This window comes from Camponotus vicinus, unplaced genomic scaffold (assembly GCF_025532165.1).
Source record: "Camponotus vicinus isolate PSW18456_S1 unplaced genomic scaffold, iyCamVici1.0 SCAF_6, whole genome shotgun sequence".
In the NCBI taxonomy this organism is placed as follows: domain Eukaryota; kingdom Metazoa; phylum Arthropoda; class Insecta; order Hymenoptera; family Formicidae; genus Camponotus; species Camponotus vicinus.
The window spans coordinates 1696850-1712651 of NW_028141978.1; the positions used below are offsets into that span (position 1 = coordinate 1696850).

The 15802-nt window shown below is 34.4% G+C and overlaps 1 protein-coding gene across 5 annotated transcripts in view; it reads left to right on the forward strand.

Moving 5' to 3' along the window:
* The window catches only part of Nachralpha1 (nicotinic acetylcholine receptor alpha1), a 127050-nt gene that overhangs the window by 93039 nt on the left and 18209 nt on the right, over positions 1-15802 (forward strand). For all 5 annotated transcript variants that reach the window (XM_083103550.1, XM_083103553.1, XM_083103549.1 and 2 more), the window contains 2 exons: positions 2618-2662; positions 12908-13017. In XM_083103550.1, the coding sequence (XP_082959676.1) occupies positions 2618-2662; positions 12908-13017 (155 nt within the window). The remainder of the gene's footprint in view (positions 1-2617; positions 2663-12907; positions 13018-15802) is intronic.

The following is a 15802-nucleotide window of genomic DNA, read 5'->3' on the forward strand; positions in this document are numbered from 1 at the left end:
TTCAGTTTACATGTGCGAACATCGGGCTATAAAATTCTTATGTTTGCTGGAGAAAAAAATCTATCTGTTTTCTTTCCTTTTACTAGTCGTGAAATCTACACAGGATATTACTTGGAATTATTTTTCTTTAATAAAAATGCGTCAATATGTTTTGAATTATGACGAGGGAATAGAATAAGTTATAAAGGTGAAAATTTAATCTGACACAATTAAGAGAAACTTGATATATTTATTTTAGGATTTTTAATTGTCAAGATATTTAGAATTAAAAGTTGAACACACACACACACACACACACACACACACACACACACACACACACATATATATATACAGTGATTTCTTAAAAATAAAAAATGCTTGATAAATATTGCTATTTTTGTCGATATTACACGATCTTGTAAATATTATTCTTACACACGCGCGAGATCAATTCGCATTATCATCTAAGATAATTGCTTAGCGCATTCTAATTATAATCGCGTATGTAGTGTTTCAAAGCAATCGCAACGATACGTTATGTCCGATTCGGTGACCGTAATTACTGAACGCGGTCACGATATCCACTTGTCGCACTTTCAGGGATGCAGGTCCCGTCCGTATCCGGAATATATATACAGACATTAATATGGTTGAGTACGAAATCGTAATCGCGCTCACGTTCACGAGGGCTTCTGTTATTATCACTTAGCTATTACGCGCTGCGGACGATCGTTGATGCCGATATATTTGATTACATAGCCGTGATTATCCGTTACGCGCTTAGCGTGCCGTTCGCGTACGTTTCTCGAGTTCGCGCGCGTGCAACGCGATAATTGCTAATGATACGCTTGCGGAGAGAAGTTTAACCGTTGCTGCGTGAACTGCCATCGTGTAGAGGACAACGATAACCGTCGCCATTAATCTTGAAGCCCGCGTCGCCGCGCGCTGAAAATAATGCCGCCGTTTTGTTTAATTTAATGCTACCGATTATTTCAGCACCGCGCATGTTTCGGCCGTAGCTTTTACAGAATTTATTTTTGTTTGTTTTGCATGATGATATATGTGTGTTGAATATACATATATATTGTTACATTTTCCGCGTTTCATTTCGCGATGCTGCTATAATTTTATCTTATCAAATCAATCGAAGTGCGGATGACAACTTTTAGAGCAAAAAATACATTGTATAGTTTAAAATTTCTTTATCAAAATTTAATTATCAAATGCTAAAATTGTTAAAGATTTAATACTAGACCCTACTTTAATCTCTTATATTTTAATTAATTTTTAGTGGAATAACGGAATTTGAAATATTTCGCCAAGATATTTAAATTAAAAACTAAAAATTAGGGCACATAAAATTTTATATGTATTAAAAAAAAAAGTTTTTAAAAAAATATTAATTTTCTAAGAAAATTGATATTGAAATCTGTATCGTGTGCATATAACATTTAACTAATATGATTGTAAATTCGCTATAGTATTGGAAAAGCTTAAAATTCTGTATCTCTTTGCAGTTTAGTTCCTTTAAAATCGAAAACTAGAGATTTCAATGTATCAAGATAAACCAAATCCATCCAGCCAGTGCTAAGTGAATGTCATATTTCTCCGTGTCCTAACCAAGATCTGCATATCTGACGTGAAACTCGAGCGACGACCATTGACGACGATGCGACTGATTGCGGGACTATAACCGTTATCGCGTAGAACATTAACGTTTCACGTTAACACAGCTGTAGTGGTTCGACGACCTCACGTAGCGCAGCCCGTCCGCCCAGAGCTTGACACTTGCTACTGCCGTGACCGCGGATAGCTATGATGCCTTACTTGCCGTCAACATTATCGCATTCTATTACTACTGGTTGCCGGCCGGACCCTAGCGCTTGTCAATGACTACTGATAGCCAGGCGCGGCTTAATGCCGAGAGCCGTAACTACTGTAATGTTCGTTGACGTTTCTATTGGCGCGATCGGCGAATCTATTGACCTGCATGCAGTCAGATAATAACTATTGTCTCGCGCGATTTATTCGATGGAGGAGGTAGCTCCTCCATCGTGAAAAATTAATTGCTTTTAAAGTTTCTTCAAATTTTAACCACATCATTAATCGAAACATGATATCTAGATATCTATGTAACTAAAAAAATTGGCATTTTCGTTTTTTTATGTAATGCAATTTAACTTTTAAGTAATATTATTATGATACAGTTTTAAAGAAACATTTTTACGTTTTTGTGTTAAGAATATTTAATTCCTCAAAGGAGTTATATATATGATGATTGTAAACAAAGACGATACGTTACGCGAGACAAGTCTTTTACAAAAATGAATAATATATACATTTACATACACATGCGTGTGTGTGTGTGTGTGTGTGTGTGTGTGTGTGTGTGTGTGTGTGTGTGTATTTGAAAATATATCGAGATTTCAGTATAGATGCACTCGACGGCGGAATGATTTATTGGGATCTTCGCATACGCTCCTCTAAGAGACTCTTCCGTCTTTCTCTTTTGTTCTCTAGTATCATTCTAGTGTCTCGAAGAACCAATAAATCCGTCTCTGAGTAACCAGAAACGAAGTAGAATAACGCCTTCTAGAGATCGCATGCTCATTCTCTTTTCTGTTTTCTTTTTCAGAACCTGAAGAACCAGATCATGACGACAAATGTTTGGGTGGAACAAGTAAGTAAATATACGTTTTTTATATTATGTATATAAGTTAAGTGTACGTAAAGGGCATATATGATATTTCTTAACGTAATCGTGTTATTTATAGAATAAAATTGTGTATAATTGAGTAAAATTAATAAAAATATAATTAATTAGATAAAAATTAAAAAATTCTCTTTCGATGTAATATAAAATTTTATATAGAACAAAATTCTATGTAAAATTAAAGAAAAAACACAAAATTTATATAAAACTTATATTTTAATTTGGAAAAATTTATATAAACAAATTTATTTAAATTAAGTTAACTAAATGCAATATTTTATAATATTGTCTTTTCACACACATACGCAAAATTTTTATAGATAATTAGTAATTTATTGTTAATTGTATAATCAATTGTACTTGTTACTTGTGCATACGCTTGTATATTTACTTCAATATTTTATCTATTTTATTTATTGTCGTTAAAATAATTATAATTACCATAATTGAAATATTTATATTAATATATCTCTAGGATTAATTGAACTATTAGAGCTTATCGTATTTCAATAATTAATTAGTAATTAATTTGGGAATTTAATAAAATATGCAAGAGATATGTTCCCTATAGTGAATTATTCGCACAATATCAGTTCGATAATATTTGACATTATCGATTTTCGATGTTTTTCTTTCAAAATATACAATATAATTATTTTGTTATTATTAAAACAGAGTTTGGCTTCTAATATAAAAAATTTGTAACTTTTCATAATTTAAAAAAATACTGTTTCTCATTTTGTATGTGAAAGTTGTTTTATCGGAAAGATATTGAAAGAGATATGTGCTGCCAAAATACTACATTTCTGTATGAAGCAGGAGATTACAAAAGACTACCGAAATTTGGTTTCCATCTTCGCAAGTACTATACACGATGCGATCGTATCGCTTTGACTGTCAGATCTTTCTACTCGACGTAAGGCGATGGTTTGGAATTTCAAAGTAGACGAATTTCATTCACGTTCGACGACGAAATCCGAATCGGTGCATAGCAGTTGGCCTTTATTGATGTGATGCCCTCCTCTTGAATTCGCGAGAATAATTCTGTGACACGTTTCCCGTTCGTCTTTCGAATTTAATTTGTTTTGTGCTTCTTGTTTCCTAAGAATTGTATTCTAGTTTCTTTACGTGGTTATTCTCTGTTATTATTTATTGTTAATAACGTAAGAACATATATCAAAAAACATCTGTTTTGATTTTAACGAAAAAATGATTGATTTATTTATCCTATTTTCTCTGCCATTAACATCATTATAAAACATTTAACCTTTTAAATCCGTATCTGAAAAGCTTTAGGATGTAAATGAAAAATTCATCTTTTCACAAGAAACTTGCGAAATATTCTGATTGACGTCCATGATAACTTTTATTTTTTAAATAAATTTGAAAAGTGTAAATATAAAAATTTATTCAGTTAAAGCTTGTATATAAGATAACATATATATAGAAAATTTTTTATTTTGATTTATTATTTTAATGAAGTTTTTAAGAGAAATGAAGAGTCAATACATATGTAAATGCATATATATTTTTTATTGAATAGTATTTAAATATTTAATTTGTTACAAGCATATAGAGAACCCAATATTTATCTCTATTTCTAATACACATACAATTTTATAAACATTTTCAGTTTCTAAAATACAGAAAACTTTATATAAAAAAAAGCGAGATCGAAACAAGACAAACTATGTTATAGAATGATGTTTGTTAAAGGAATCCTTCTGATTTAGTTAGTAAGACGCGGGATCAAAAAGCTTGCTTGCTTTGCTTCACGGAATCTACAAGCGACAGGGCGGTGTCGATGGGATGCATTTTAATTGTAAAGCAGCTTGGACGCACGTACTTGACTCGCTCGCGGATGCAATCCTCGTCTTGCAGTGTGGAAAATTTGGAATTCTCCAAGAGTCGCCGGCCGGTGCCTGGCGACGATCCAAAAAACTTGATATCGCGGTAGAATGGATTTCATCGGAATGTATCTGGATGCCTGTTGGTTGACTTTGGTATAACTTTTTGTAAGCGTTCCAAGTTTTTCCATACATACGAGGCAATAGAAAGAGAATTCGAAATGATCAAACTTATTATTAATTGGAAAAGAGGTTACATATAAATTTTAAGACGCATCTCTAAAATTTAATTGTGAAATTTCTAAATAGATTACTTGGAAACTGCGATAAGACAGTATATAAATTCAGATGTTATAATTTTCTACAATTATAAAATATGTTATAATTCTTTGATAATTTCCATTTTCTGAAACTAGATTTGAGCAAATACGAAGCATTTTTTATGATATGAGTTTCAATTTGTTTTACGATAAATTTAATGTATACTTAATTAATTTTTTTTATCATTTAATTATATATTTATAATTCAGCATTTAATTTATCTTAAAAATGAATGCATTTATACAGATCTCCCCAGGTCCAAATAGAAAAATAAGTTTTTTTTTTATTATTTTAATTCTTATTTATTCATTATTTTATTTCTTAGGTACTCAAAACTTATTAATATTAAAATTTGATTCGATATCATTTATGAATAATTTATTGAAGTTGTTTTCTGTTCCAAATATTGTATCTTTTTGTGTTTTCTCTCTCTCTCTCTCTTCCTCTCTCTTTTGTTGAGAACAACAATCACATAATACTCTTGAGTCTTGTAGAGAATTTTCGTTAAGCGACCTTGAATACCGGAACATTTCAGCCGCGAACAATAAGCCTTTAGTAGCGAGATCCAAGACGCAAACTTCCTGAAAGTTTGGTCGGAAAGTTAAGCCGTAGGCAGAAGATCTCGATTTATATCGGGCACTTCTCGTTTTTTGTACGAAACTTTTTTTGCTGTCCTATTCTCCCTTTTTATCCGCGTCGTGGGTTCGTCACAATCGTTTGTCAGTGTCAATAAGCGAGGGCGGCGATCTTCCTCTTTTTTTTCCTCGTTTTTTCTTTCTTTCTAACGTCGACCCGCAGAACGATAGCGAACGAGTTCCCCTTCGGCGTCATATCAGTCCACCGATGAAGTGGCACTCTTTTATCAGAGTTTCGGAATTGCTTGCGATTACTGTACATCGAAGAGGAACGAGTTTCTTTCTAGAGGAAGAGAAGACTGACTGGCAGTCTCGACGGTATCCTTTGATGGGTTCGGAAGTTCCGCGATATACTTGGGGAAGTAAACAGTCATATGTTTTTCTTGACAGAAAGTCGACGAGGGGAGGGAAAGTTTAATCGAGAGTCGTACGACGGTGGTAGCTGTCGTATCTTGTTTGTAAAACAGAGAGAGGATATTATCTTCACCCTCCGAAGACAAATTGCGGAGCCGATGGAAACAATAGGGGAGGGTGGTGGAATTTCGCGACGGGAATAGGACAAGAGAGTCTAAAAGAAATATTTTTCTCGTAAGCTGGTTATAATTGGGGAAAAAAGAAGAGACAAACAACAACAGAGCGGCTCGGTGCATTTATTAATAGACAACTGTGCGGCTTGCATAACCATCGCGATCAATTTCGACCGGATTTATCCAGTTCGAGTGTTCCCGATTCGAGTGCAACCGCTATTATTGATATTGTTAGAATAATTACAACGAACCGGAACGAAAGAGAGAGAGAGAAAGAGAGAAAGGGAGAGGGAGAGAACGCGACGATTTAATACACGCGCGACTGGCGTTCACCGCTCGGCGTATCGGTTCGAATTTCATCGTCGATAGGAAATCATAATCGACTGTGTGTCGTTTGGAATTGCACGATGCTCAATTACGATACGCGCGTGCAAATTATCGACTCCATCGAAAAATTATTTAATTAGGTTATCGCCCGTATTATTACTGCCGCATCTCGTTTGCGCACATTCCGAGAGATAGATAGCTAGAGAGAAAGAGGGAGAGAGAGGAAGAGATATTCAAGCTCTCGTTATTATTAGTGGAGACGGGTTTTCAATTCGCCTCATCTCTCTATTGTCGAGCACCGGCGGAAATCAGGCCGAGTTCGCGACACAGGGAGAGAATCTCTCTCTCTTTCGCGACGATATTTATACTATAAATATATGGCGGGGGCGGGCACGCGCGCGTCATAGAGAAGTTTCCGTACTCTCCTGCTTAGCCTTTGTAACTGCAACATAATATAAGTAGAAGCTCTCGCTCTCTTCCCGGCCTTTTGTTCATTAACCGATGTGCCCGACCAAGGCTCGTGCCGCACTTAACTTCTCGATAACACGAAGGCGTCGTCCGTGTTACAAAGACGAATCTGAATAACGTATTCATCATCGCGAGCCGAGAATTTACGTAGAGAACAGTATGGAATTTGTCGTATCGTTGTCACGTAAAGCTATTATATCTCGAATCGTTTAAGCGAGTTTATCTCGTCCGTTTTTGTGGCATTATCTATGCCTCATTAAAAATGAACGACATTATTATCTAATTCAACTTATTAAAAATGAACGTTTTCATGTTTAATAGAATTGATTAAACGATAGATACATACATTATTTATATAAACATTTACACACTATATAAAGAGATACAAGCTTATTCTGTCGATAATTTCAAACAAGTTCTAGAATGTTTGAATTTAATTAACGAATGTGACTAAGTACACATACGTGCTCTCGATTTAGCTCGAGTTTTTCTTACGTGTGTTTAATGCATGACTTGAGAATGAAGCAAATATTTTACGAGACATCGTAACGAGAGATTACTTTACACTCGATGAATACCGGAATACGACGTTTGCGCCGTGAAATGACTTAAGAGTCCGCGTATTGTTAGTTCCTCTCGCCCTTCTCTACGGAAATAATACAGTTGATTTAGGGATTATGGATATACAAGCGCGACAAGGCTTGCTCAAACATCAAGGATAAGATGTCCGCATCGCGCGGATTATTTATTCTATCTACTATTCTGCCATTGTGTGTTGCTAAGCGAGTTTTGCGGCTTCGTAATGTCCGACACGGACGATTGTCAGCTTTGCCAGAAAACAAGCCGACAGCTTTCGTCGAGTCGTGCCAAGTTTTCTCACCTACTTTGGTAACAACGGATTCTTCCTGTCCTCTGCGCTTGTTTTCCACCTTGCGCGAAATGTTCTGACACGAACTCCTATAGAAGTTAAAAGATTCTATCTGACCTCCCGTGAAGGAAAGAAGCGCTGACCTGAGATATCAGCGCACGATCTGTGATGCATTCGTATAATCTGTAAGGATATAACCGCTATTTCGTTCCGAATTTTTTTTTGCATAACGTAGATGAAAAATTCTGTCATCAATTTTATTTCTAACATAGGTTTATCTTCTTAGGAATCTGAGCAACTTTTGATGCACACATATTGCGTATATTTATATTTAACATTTATTTATAAAGAAAAAAATATTTATGACAGGATCAGAGAGATAGTCGCGTTTTTTTTTAAATACACATAGAAAGATACGGCTTTTGTAATAAAAAAAGTAACACTTGTATTTCGAAGGTACTAGCTCTATTGTCAATAGTGACTGGTCTAACAAAATATTGTTGATAAAATTGCCAGATAGAATTGACGCGCGCGCGTGCACACATGTTTCATGTTTTCCGCCACGAGATTTTTTTCGTGAAAGTTGACATAACGTTGCATTACATTTGGCTAAATCTTTAAGTATCGACAGAACACAGCTGTGCTGCAAAGCGCGATACGGTGCGCAATAAACGACAGTGAATTCCACCGTTACGCTATGCTCGCTTTATTCCGGGTGTTGCATTGTAATGGAAGAGGATGTGTCTCTTTTCACGAATCGAAAAGCTTCCCGATTGTCAATCGCGTGATACACACGCGTAACTGTTTGGCAGTCGAATAAACCGTGGCGCCAGTACCTACTCAGCCTTTTGTGTATGTTTAAACTCTCGCCCTCTCCTCTAAAATTTCTCTCTCTCTCTCTCTTTCTTTCCCTCTTTTCCCTTAGCTCTCTTCGCGCAGGATACATCGACAAATCCTTTGGGCGCCTCACGCGACAGGAGGTGCCGAGAAAATACGGAGATTCTTCTCCACCATTCTCGAGTTTAAAAGGTTACGCTCTAGATAGTCGTCGATTTCGCTCCCTCTCTTTACGCCTCCTTTCCGCGACAATACGTTCCTCGATGCGGTGAAAACCGATTTACGATTCACCTCGGCCTTGCCTCCTCGACATCGAATGTAACTCCTTTAACAAAGAAATGTATTTAAGGAAGAGAATTGTAACTTGGAGAATTTAGTTTGTATCGGAGACGCGCTAAATGCATGTATTCCCGAATCTTATAACAGAAATATCTTTATCATAAATAATAATAATCATAAATAATAATAATAAATAATAATAAAAATTTAATTCTTATCCAAAAAATTTCTTAAAATATGTTGTGTAATTCCGCCAAAGAGCTATAAATTTAATCATTTTTTTATTTACTTTGAATAATTAATTAATTAATTAATTATTACATGTATATGTAATTAGACGATAACAGCAAAGAAATAAATTATTTGAGAATATTCGAGAGGCACGCGAGAAAGAAGATTGAAGTTTTCTGTAGCGCATTCTTTTCAAGCGAAAGCACTTTTTTCGCGCGTAAGAAAGAAAATATTGCTTCGAAATTACCAGCGTTTTTTCTCTCGCTAGACTTTAATCGCGCTTGGAAATTCAGTGCATAGAGGTTCGCTATGCGATTTTACAATGGACGTTGTACAATCGATTTCCGTCCCCGATAAATCGCATCTTGTGGAGCGTCAGTAGAAAAATTCAAATGCAAATTACATGTAGCGTAATTTACTTTTGTTGAAGAATTAAATAACATTAATTTTTATGTTTCACACACATGCATACAATTTTTCAAACTAATCGCAAGAGAGAGAGCTGCATTATTTAGAGCTGTTCCAATTCATTATTTAATAATATTTAAATAATAAATAATATAATTAGAAGCATCTAAATACTTTTTCGTTTTTGGTGTACAAGTTGGAGTAATAAAAAAAGATGTTTTTTTTTAATTTGGCAAAAGAAATTGAAACAACACAGTTCGCTTAGATCAAGCATTTAATGTTTCATGATCAAAAAAATAGACGGAACAAAACTTTATCGTGTAAAATTATTTTTCTTTGTTGAAAATTGTTGCGTTTTATAATATTTTTTAATACACTTTTATTATTTTTATTATTTTTTAGCATTGCATTAATTAACGAAATTATTTAGTTTGTTCAGTTTATTTTAGCCCGAAACTTAACAAAACGTAAAATTTTATGAAAGAATTCCTTATCTGAGAAGATTTAGTGTTAAAATTTTTCACTCAGTTTTTCCTGTTTGATTGCAAATCATCGAACATTCGTGTCTCGCACACTCGACAAAGTTGTCTCACGGGCGTTCTTGGTCCTATTTTCGTGCTACGTACTAAATTAATGTCGAGATCATCTGAGCCGCCGTATAATCGTTTTAGCATGAAGATAATTTTCCGTGGTAGATGTGTGACGATTTATCATCACATGTGTCACGGCTTTCCAGAGGAGAAGGAGGCAAACGCGGAGAAATTACTAAAGTGTATGCCATAACTGCGTGCATCTGTTCACATTGCATGTAGCTTTCTCATGTCAATGATTCTCCAAATGACGCATTTTGAGAAACATCTGATGCCATTATCCTGCTTTTTCTTGTATGCAAGTCAGATATTTTTACTAAACGATATAATAAAATTCTCTTTATATTTAAGGAAAGATTAATCTGATATTAGGGAAAATAACCACCCTTAATCCTTAAACTAGTTAAAACCTTTTGACTATTCCACTCTCATTGAGCGCCAAAATAATTGATCTCGATATGAGTCTGTTGGATCGTGTGTGAAATTTTAGATGCGCTTCGTGGTGATACCAGATACATACCAAACTCGGCTAATTGCGAACAGAATAATTAATGCCTGCAGGAGCAACGAAACTCACTTCGTGAGCGCGAACATACATCGTGGGTGCACCTGCAGCGGTTGTTTTCTATTGCGCTTTGCTGTGTGATATAATTTTGCGCATAAGATGATGAAATCAAGATGTCTCTCCGTTGCATGTGCAATTTAACTAATTTTCGATGTAGAAATATAAGTCTGAATTCTATCAAGTTTGATTTGCGTAGTAGGCAATAATTCAATTTTCAAATTAATGCAAAATTAATTCAATTGGAAATCGTTCTAAATGCATTGTTATTGGAAATAAAATTGAATTATCTACATATATTTATCTTTTTTTTTATTTTTAGAAAGAAATCGCAAAATGCAAATAAATGTGTATATTTATATTTTTTTAATTTAACAAATCATATAATTTGGAGCAGATGAAACAAGCAAACAAATTTAACAGCACTATACATGTTATTACGCGTGCAACGAGAATTTTAAGAATTTATAGCTAGTCGTTTTTATATAGAAACAAAATTTTTTATAAAAAGCGTTAATATTTTTACCACAATGAAATCACTTATATTCTATTTCATAGAGTTTACTTTTTTTTCTTCTTTTAAGCTGATGAAATCTCTACATATGCTATGAGCATTTAATAGAGAAAATAAAAGTTCCATTAACAAATAAATTAACAGATTTTAACGTATAAAATTATATTATATGCAACGCGCATATTTGAAAAGTAATATAATTGTTTTTTGCTTTTATGTAACCATGGCAAACCTTACATGTTATATCAAAAAGAGAAGTTAAACAAGAAAACGAAAAATGATTTTTTCCTCTTTCTCCCTGAGAGAGAAAGGCAGACAAAGAGAAAAAGAGAAAAAAGGAGAGAGAGAGAAAGAGAAAGAAAAATATATAGTAATTGTTATATAGTAATTTGTTATTTTTGTTATCTAGAAACAATTCTGAAAATCCTGGATAGCTTACATTCAAATAATAATGCTATAATTTAGAATAATCCTCAAATAATCCGAGTGCTCCGATGTTTAAAATTATTTGAATAATTTTGAGAATACCTTCATCTTGCAACCATTTTAATATTAATTATTAGAAATCATAAACTTCATATATATTTTAAATTACTTAAATATAATTATTAGGTTATTAACAATAATTCTAATTCGATGTAAATTCAGTCGGCGTTTAATAGATGAATTAGTAGAATTTAATCTAAATGTTACTGGAGTTGGGCGTTGCTCAAGTATCGATCCGACGTAAGAAAACTCTGCGTAAATTATGCCTCGTTACTCAAGCATCTGTCTCGTAGGAAATATTGATGCATCTCACGCGACGCCCGTAGATACCTGCCTTATGATGCTCGTCGTAATATCTCGTTCGATCGTCTTGTTACTGTTGCTTTTGCTCGACACGCTAACGAGTTAGGAAAAAGGCGTGCCAATATCAAAGAGATACATGCTTCACTGAGAAAGAAACAGAACTATAAGAAAGAAACTTTTTTAGTAATGGTATCGTTTCCATAATGTACTCGAGCATCGCTATCTTTCTCGAGCACAAAAAATTGAAGAGTAGAGAAAAGAAGAAAGTAGAAAAACCGCAGATCTCGTAATTATTTTCTCTCTCTCTCTCTCTCTCTTTCTCTTAATCATTTACCTCGTTTGGTCGCATAAGCCGTTACTACGGAAAGTGAATCTTGGAAATAGGATCTTCCTGCTCGGATATCGGCTACGATGGGCGAAACTTCCGCGAGATAATTATGAGGGTCGCCAAGACGGTGGTCAGAGGGAGTCGAATCGGACGGCAGGATATATTGACAGCAGTTAGGACGATTACGAACGATTACCCACTCTTCCTTGTACGACTGCAGAGATCCTAGGATTTAATCATAAATACAGTATTACATAAATATAATAAATATTGTCCTGCATTTCCTATTTTTTTTCATAAATCAGTTTTAATTTATACTTTTATTTTTGTACTGTACAGTTTTATTTAGACTTTGACAATTATAATTATACTCTCTTTTTGCTGAAAATAAATTTTTTAAAAATATGTTTTCTAGTATTTTCATTTTTTTATGATTTAATATAAATTATAATTTAATAATTCAAAATAATTTCAAAATATTCATTATGATGGAAAAGTGATAAAAAGAATTACACAAAAAGGAAGGAAAAAAGAGAGAATGTACATGAATAGAAAAACCAATCTCGTGTTCTCGTTTCGCGGCATTTTTCTTTACTCTTGTCAGACGCTCGATAATCGATTAAGTCTTTTTCATCCCCGTTAAATTGGTGAAACATTTACGATTCTTCTTTCTGCTTTCAGGAGTGGAACGATTACAAGTTGAAGTGGAATCCGGACGACTATGGCGGCGTCGACACCCTTCACGTACCATCGGAACACATTTGGTTACCTGACATTGTTCTTTACAACAAGTGAGTAGAAATTTTTATATTTCACTTATAATAATATTAGAGCGTTCGCGACATTCGAATCATTGACGTAAGCGTCTCTTGATGCAATTGACCATATCACTCAGCGTCTTTCCACGGTAGATCTTTCGTTCGCGCATACCCACCGATTTTATCATCTGTCCCACGCATTCTTATCTTGGATTGTTGATCACTACGCGAAGCGACCATATTTTATAGGATTTCAGCGCAAAGTGCGAAGAAACGTAAAGCTTCGCTCGGAATATTTCTCGGAGGGACGGCACGTTTTCGCCCGCTATTTTGAAAATCCATGCCGCGGGAACGAGCGGTATCCACCCGGCGCGTCTAGCATTGAGAAATAGGATGTACTCAAGCACTAGCCGAGGACACTTTTACGAGGAGAGGGAGTTGTTGAAGCCCCTTGCGGAGAGAGAGAGGTCGACTCGTTTGTTCGGTGGTTCCCATGCCGCATTTCATGCTCGATGATCCTCGCACGTAACTCTCGAGTAACCGTGCGGAAAAAGGTTATATCTTGGATACATACCCACGCACACAATCTTGACGAGATCGATGATAGTGTGATGCTTCGATATCGCAGGTATTCGGGCAAAGCAGTAAAAGTAACTCAGGAAGTCTACTATGTGGAAAAAAATTCTTTCTTCAAGGTTTTAGGAGATGCTCTTTGTATAATTACCGCGAATAGCAGATCGTAGAGAGAACTAAAGCAGTGAGATATGCTAGTTATGTTGATGTGCTAATTAACATCTCGACAGGGAAGAAGGGAAGCAAATCAGCAATCGCCGATATCGCGCGTGATGCCGACATGTACGACCGCAGATTTCATCCGCTGCGAGTCTTCACCGTGCACATAGTATTCGAACGCGATGACGTGATGCATAATGTGCGGTCAGCTTAGCCGCAAATTGCATAAGTCCGCGCAAATTACGAAACCATTAATCCGGAAAATAGGGGCCGAAATTAATTAGCCGTGTATCTCGGCTGATGCAGCCCTTCGTCTTGCGCAGCAACTACATCGCATTGTAACGTTATCGGTAAATTCTTCCGGCGATTCTTTCAAAGAGGAAAAGCGTTATATCGATTATAATAGTAATATCTTCATTAAATGAGAAAAATATTACGAATATATAAATGGATATTTTAGATCGCTCCAACAACTTAAAAGCTTCTTATATCTCAAGTCTCAATTTTGTTGATGACACGTTCTAATCAGCTAAGATTCCAAGAACTCTATAATAACGGATTTCATTGAAATCTGTCGGATACTTTCGAAATTAAAAAGTGAAATATTTAAAAGACCAGAATTGATGACACTTTTGGGATTTCTCGGCATTCTCGGTTCCTTTCTCCCTCGTGAACAATCGAGTCTCACAAGATGAAGGCGAGTAATCTCGCCTATATAAAGACGGTGTATCTCAAATAAGGTGAACTTAACTCGCCCTATTAAACTCCATTCAAGCGTGTGACGTTCAATCCGCCATTCTCATTTCCATCGGGGAGCTTTGAATCCGTTTTGCACGTTCATGAGCCACGGGTATCCCTTGCCTTACCTTCTTCATTCCTTCGAGGGGATACATTATGTAAAATTCAGCCTGTAACGTGCCAAGACGGTGCTGCCTACACTTTATGCCCGATATATTTTCTCTCATTTTCCGTTTTCTACATGCAAAGTGCATTCTGAGCTCAACTATCGTCGCGTTCTGATACAAAGGCGTCAAACAAACTAAACAACTTTACGTAAGTCATTATAAACTCGGAGAAAATATTTTAACAATTTAACAAACCGGATATTGTTGACTCGATAAAACTGTTATTCCAAACTAATGAGATAATATCGTTAATTCAACAAGATTATTTTATTACAGATGAGCGATTATTTTATTACAAGATTATTTAATTACATCAACGAAATAGTTACCGAATTATATAAAAATATCTTATATTCTTTTAATTTCATAAAATTGGCTAATATTTACTAAACGCGTTAAGTATATTATCATAAGTGACGCAACACTTTTGTGTGATGTGTTTATATGGTTATGAAGAAATTATTTTGTCATATAACAGTATTTTAAATTTCCGCAAGTTGTCTTTCATTCTCATATTATTTAGGATGAATCAAGAATTATAGTATAATGGTAAAAGAAATTTCCTTTATAAATAAATCGAAAGTATAGAATAAGTTCATTTTCATTTGAACGAGCTTTTGGTTTCGAGAAATTTAATTTTAGGATATTAATATGTACACTCTTTTTTAAAACAAAATGAATGATCTCTAACGATCCTGTGTTATGTATAATTGAGAATGAATCCCAATGATTATTAAAATACATAAATATAAAAGTATAAAATATAACAGTCTCTTTAGTAAAACGATTTAAAATAATTTAAATATTAAATATCGCAGGCTATAAAATAATTTCAATTACTGAAGAAGTTATATATGTAAACTATATAGATCAAATATCTATGTAAAAACTTTATATTTTTTTAACAGAGAGAATTTTATGGTATCTTTTAATAGCCACTATCAAGAGATAAATTCAATAAGTTTAAATATGTTATCGATCATTTTCCACTTTTTCAAATCATTTCTATTTTTTTCAAAAATAAAGGCTTCGTAAATATAGAAAAAAAATTTATCCTACATTTTCGATTTAGTTGATAAAAAATTACCTTTTCAACTTATACTAGCGTTTCTAGTACTATTATTTATTGTGTATAAATTTGAATAACATTGGAAAGAATCATATTGGAAAGAATATTTTTC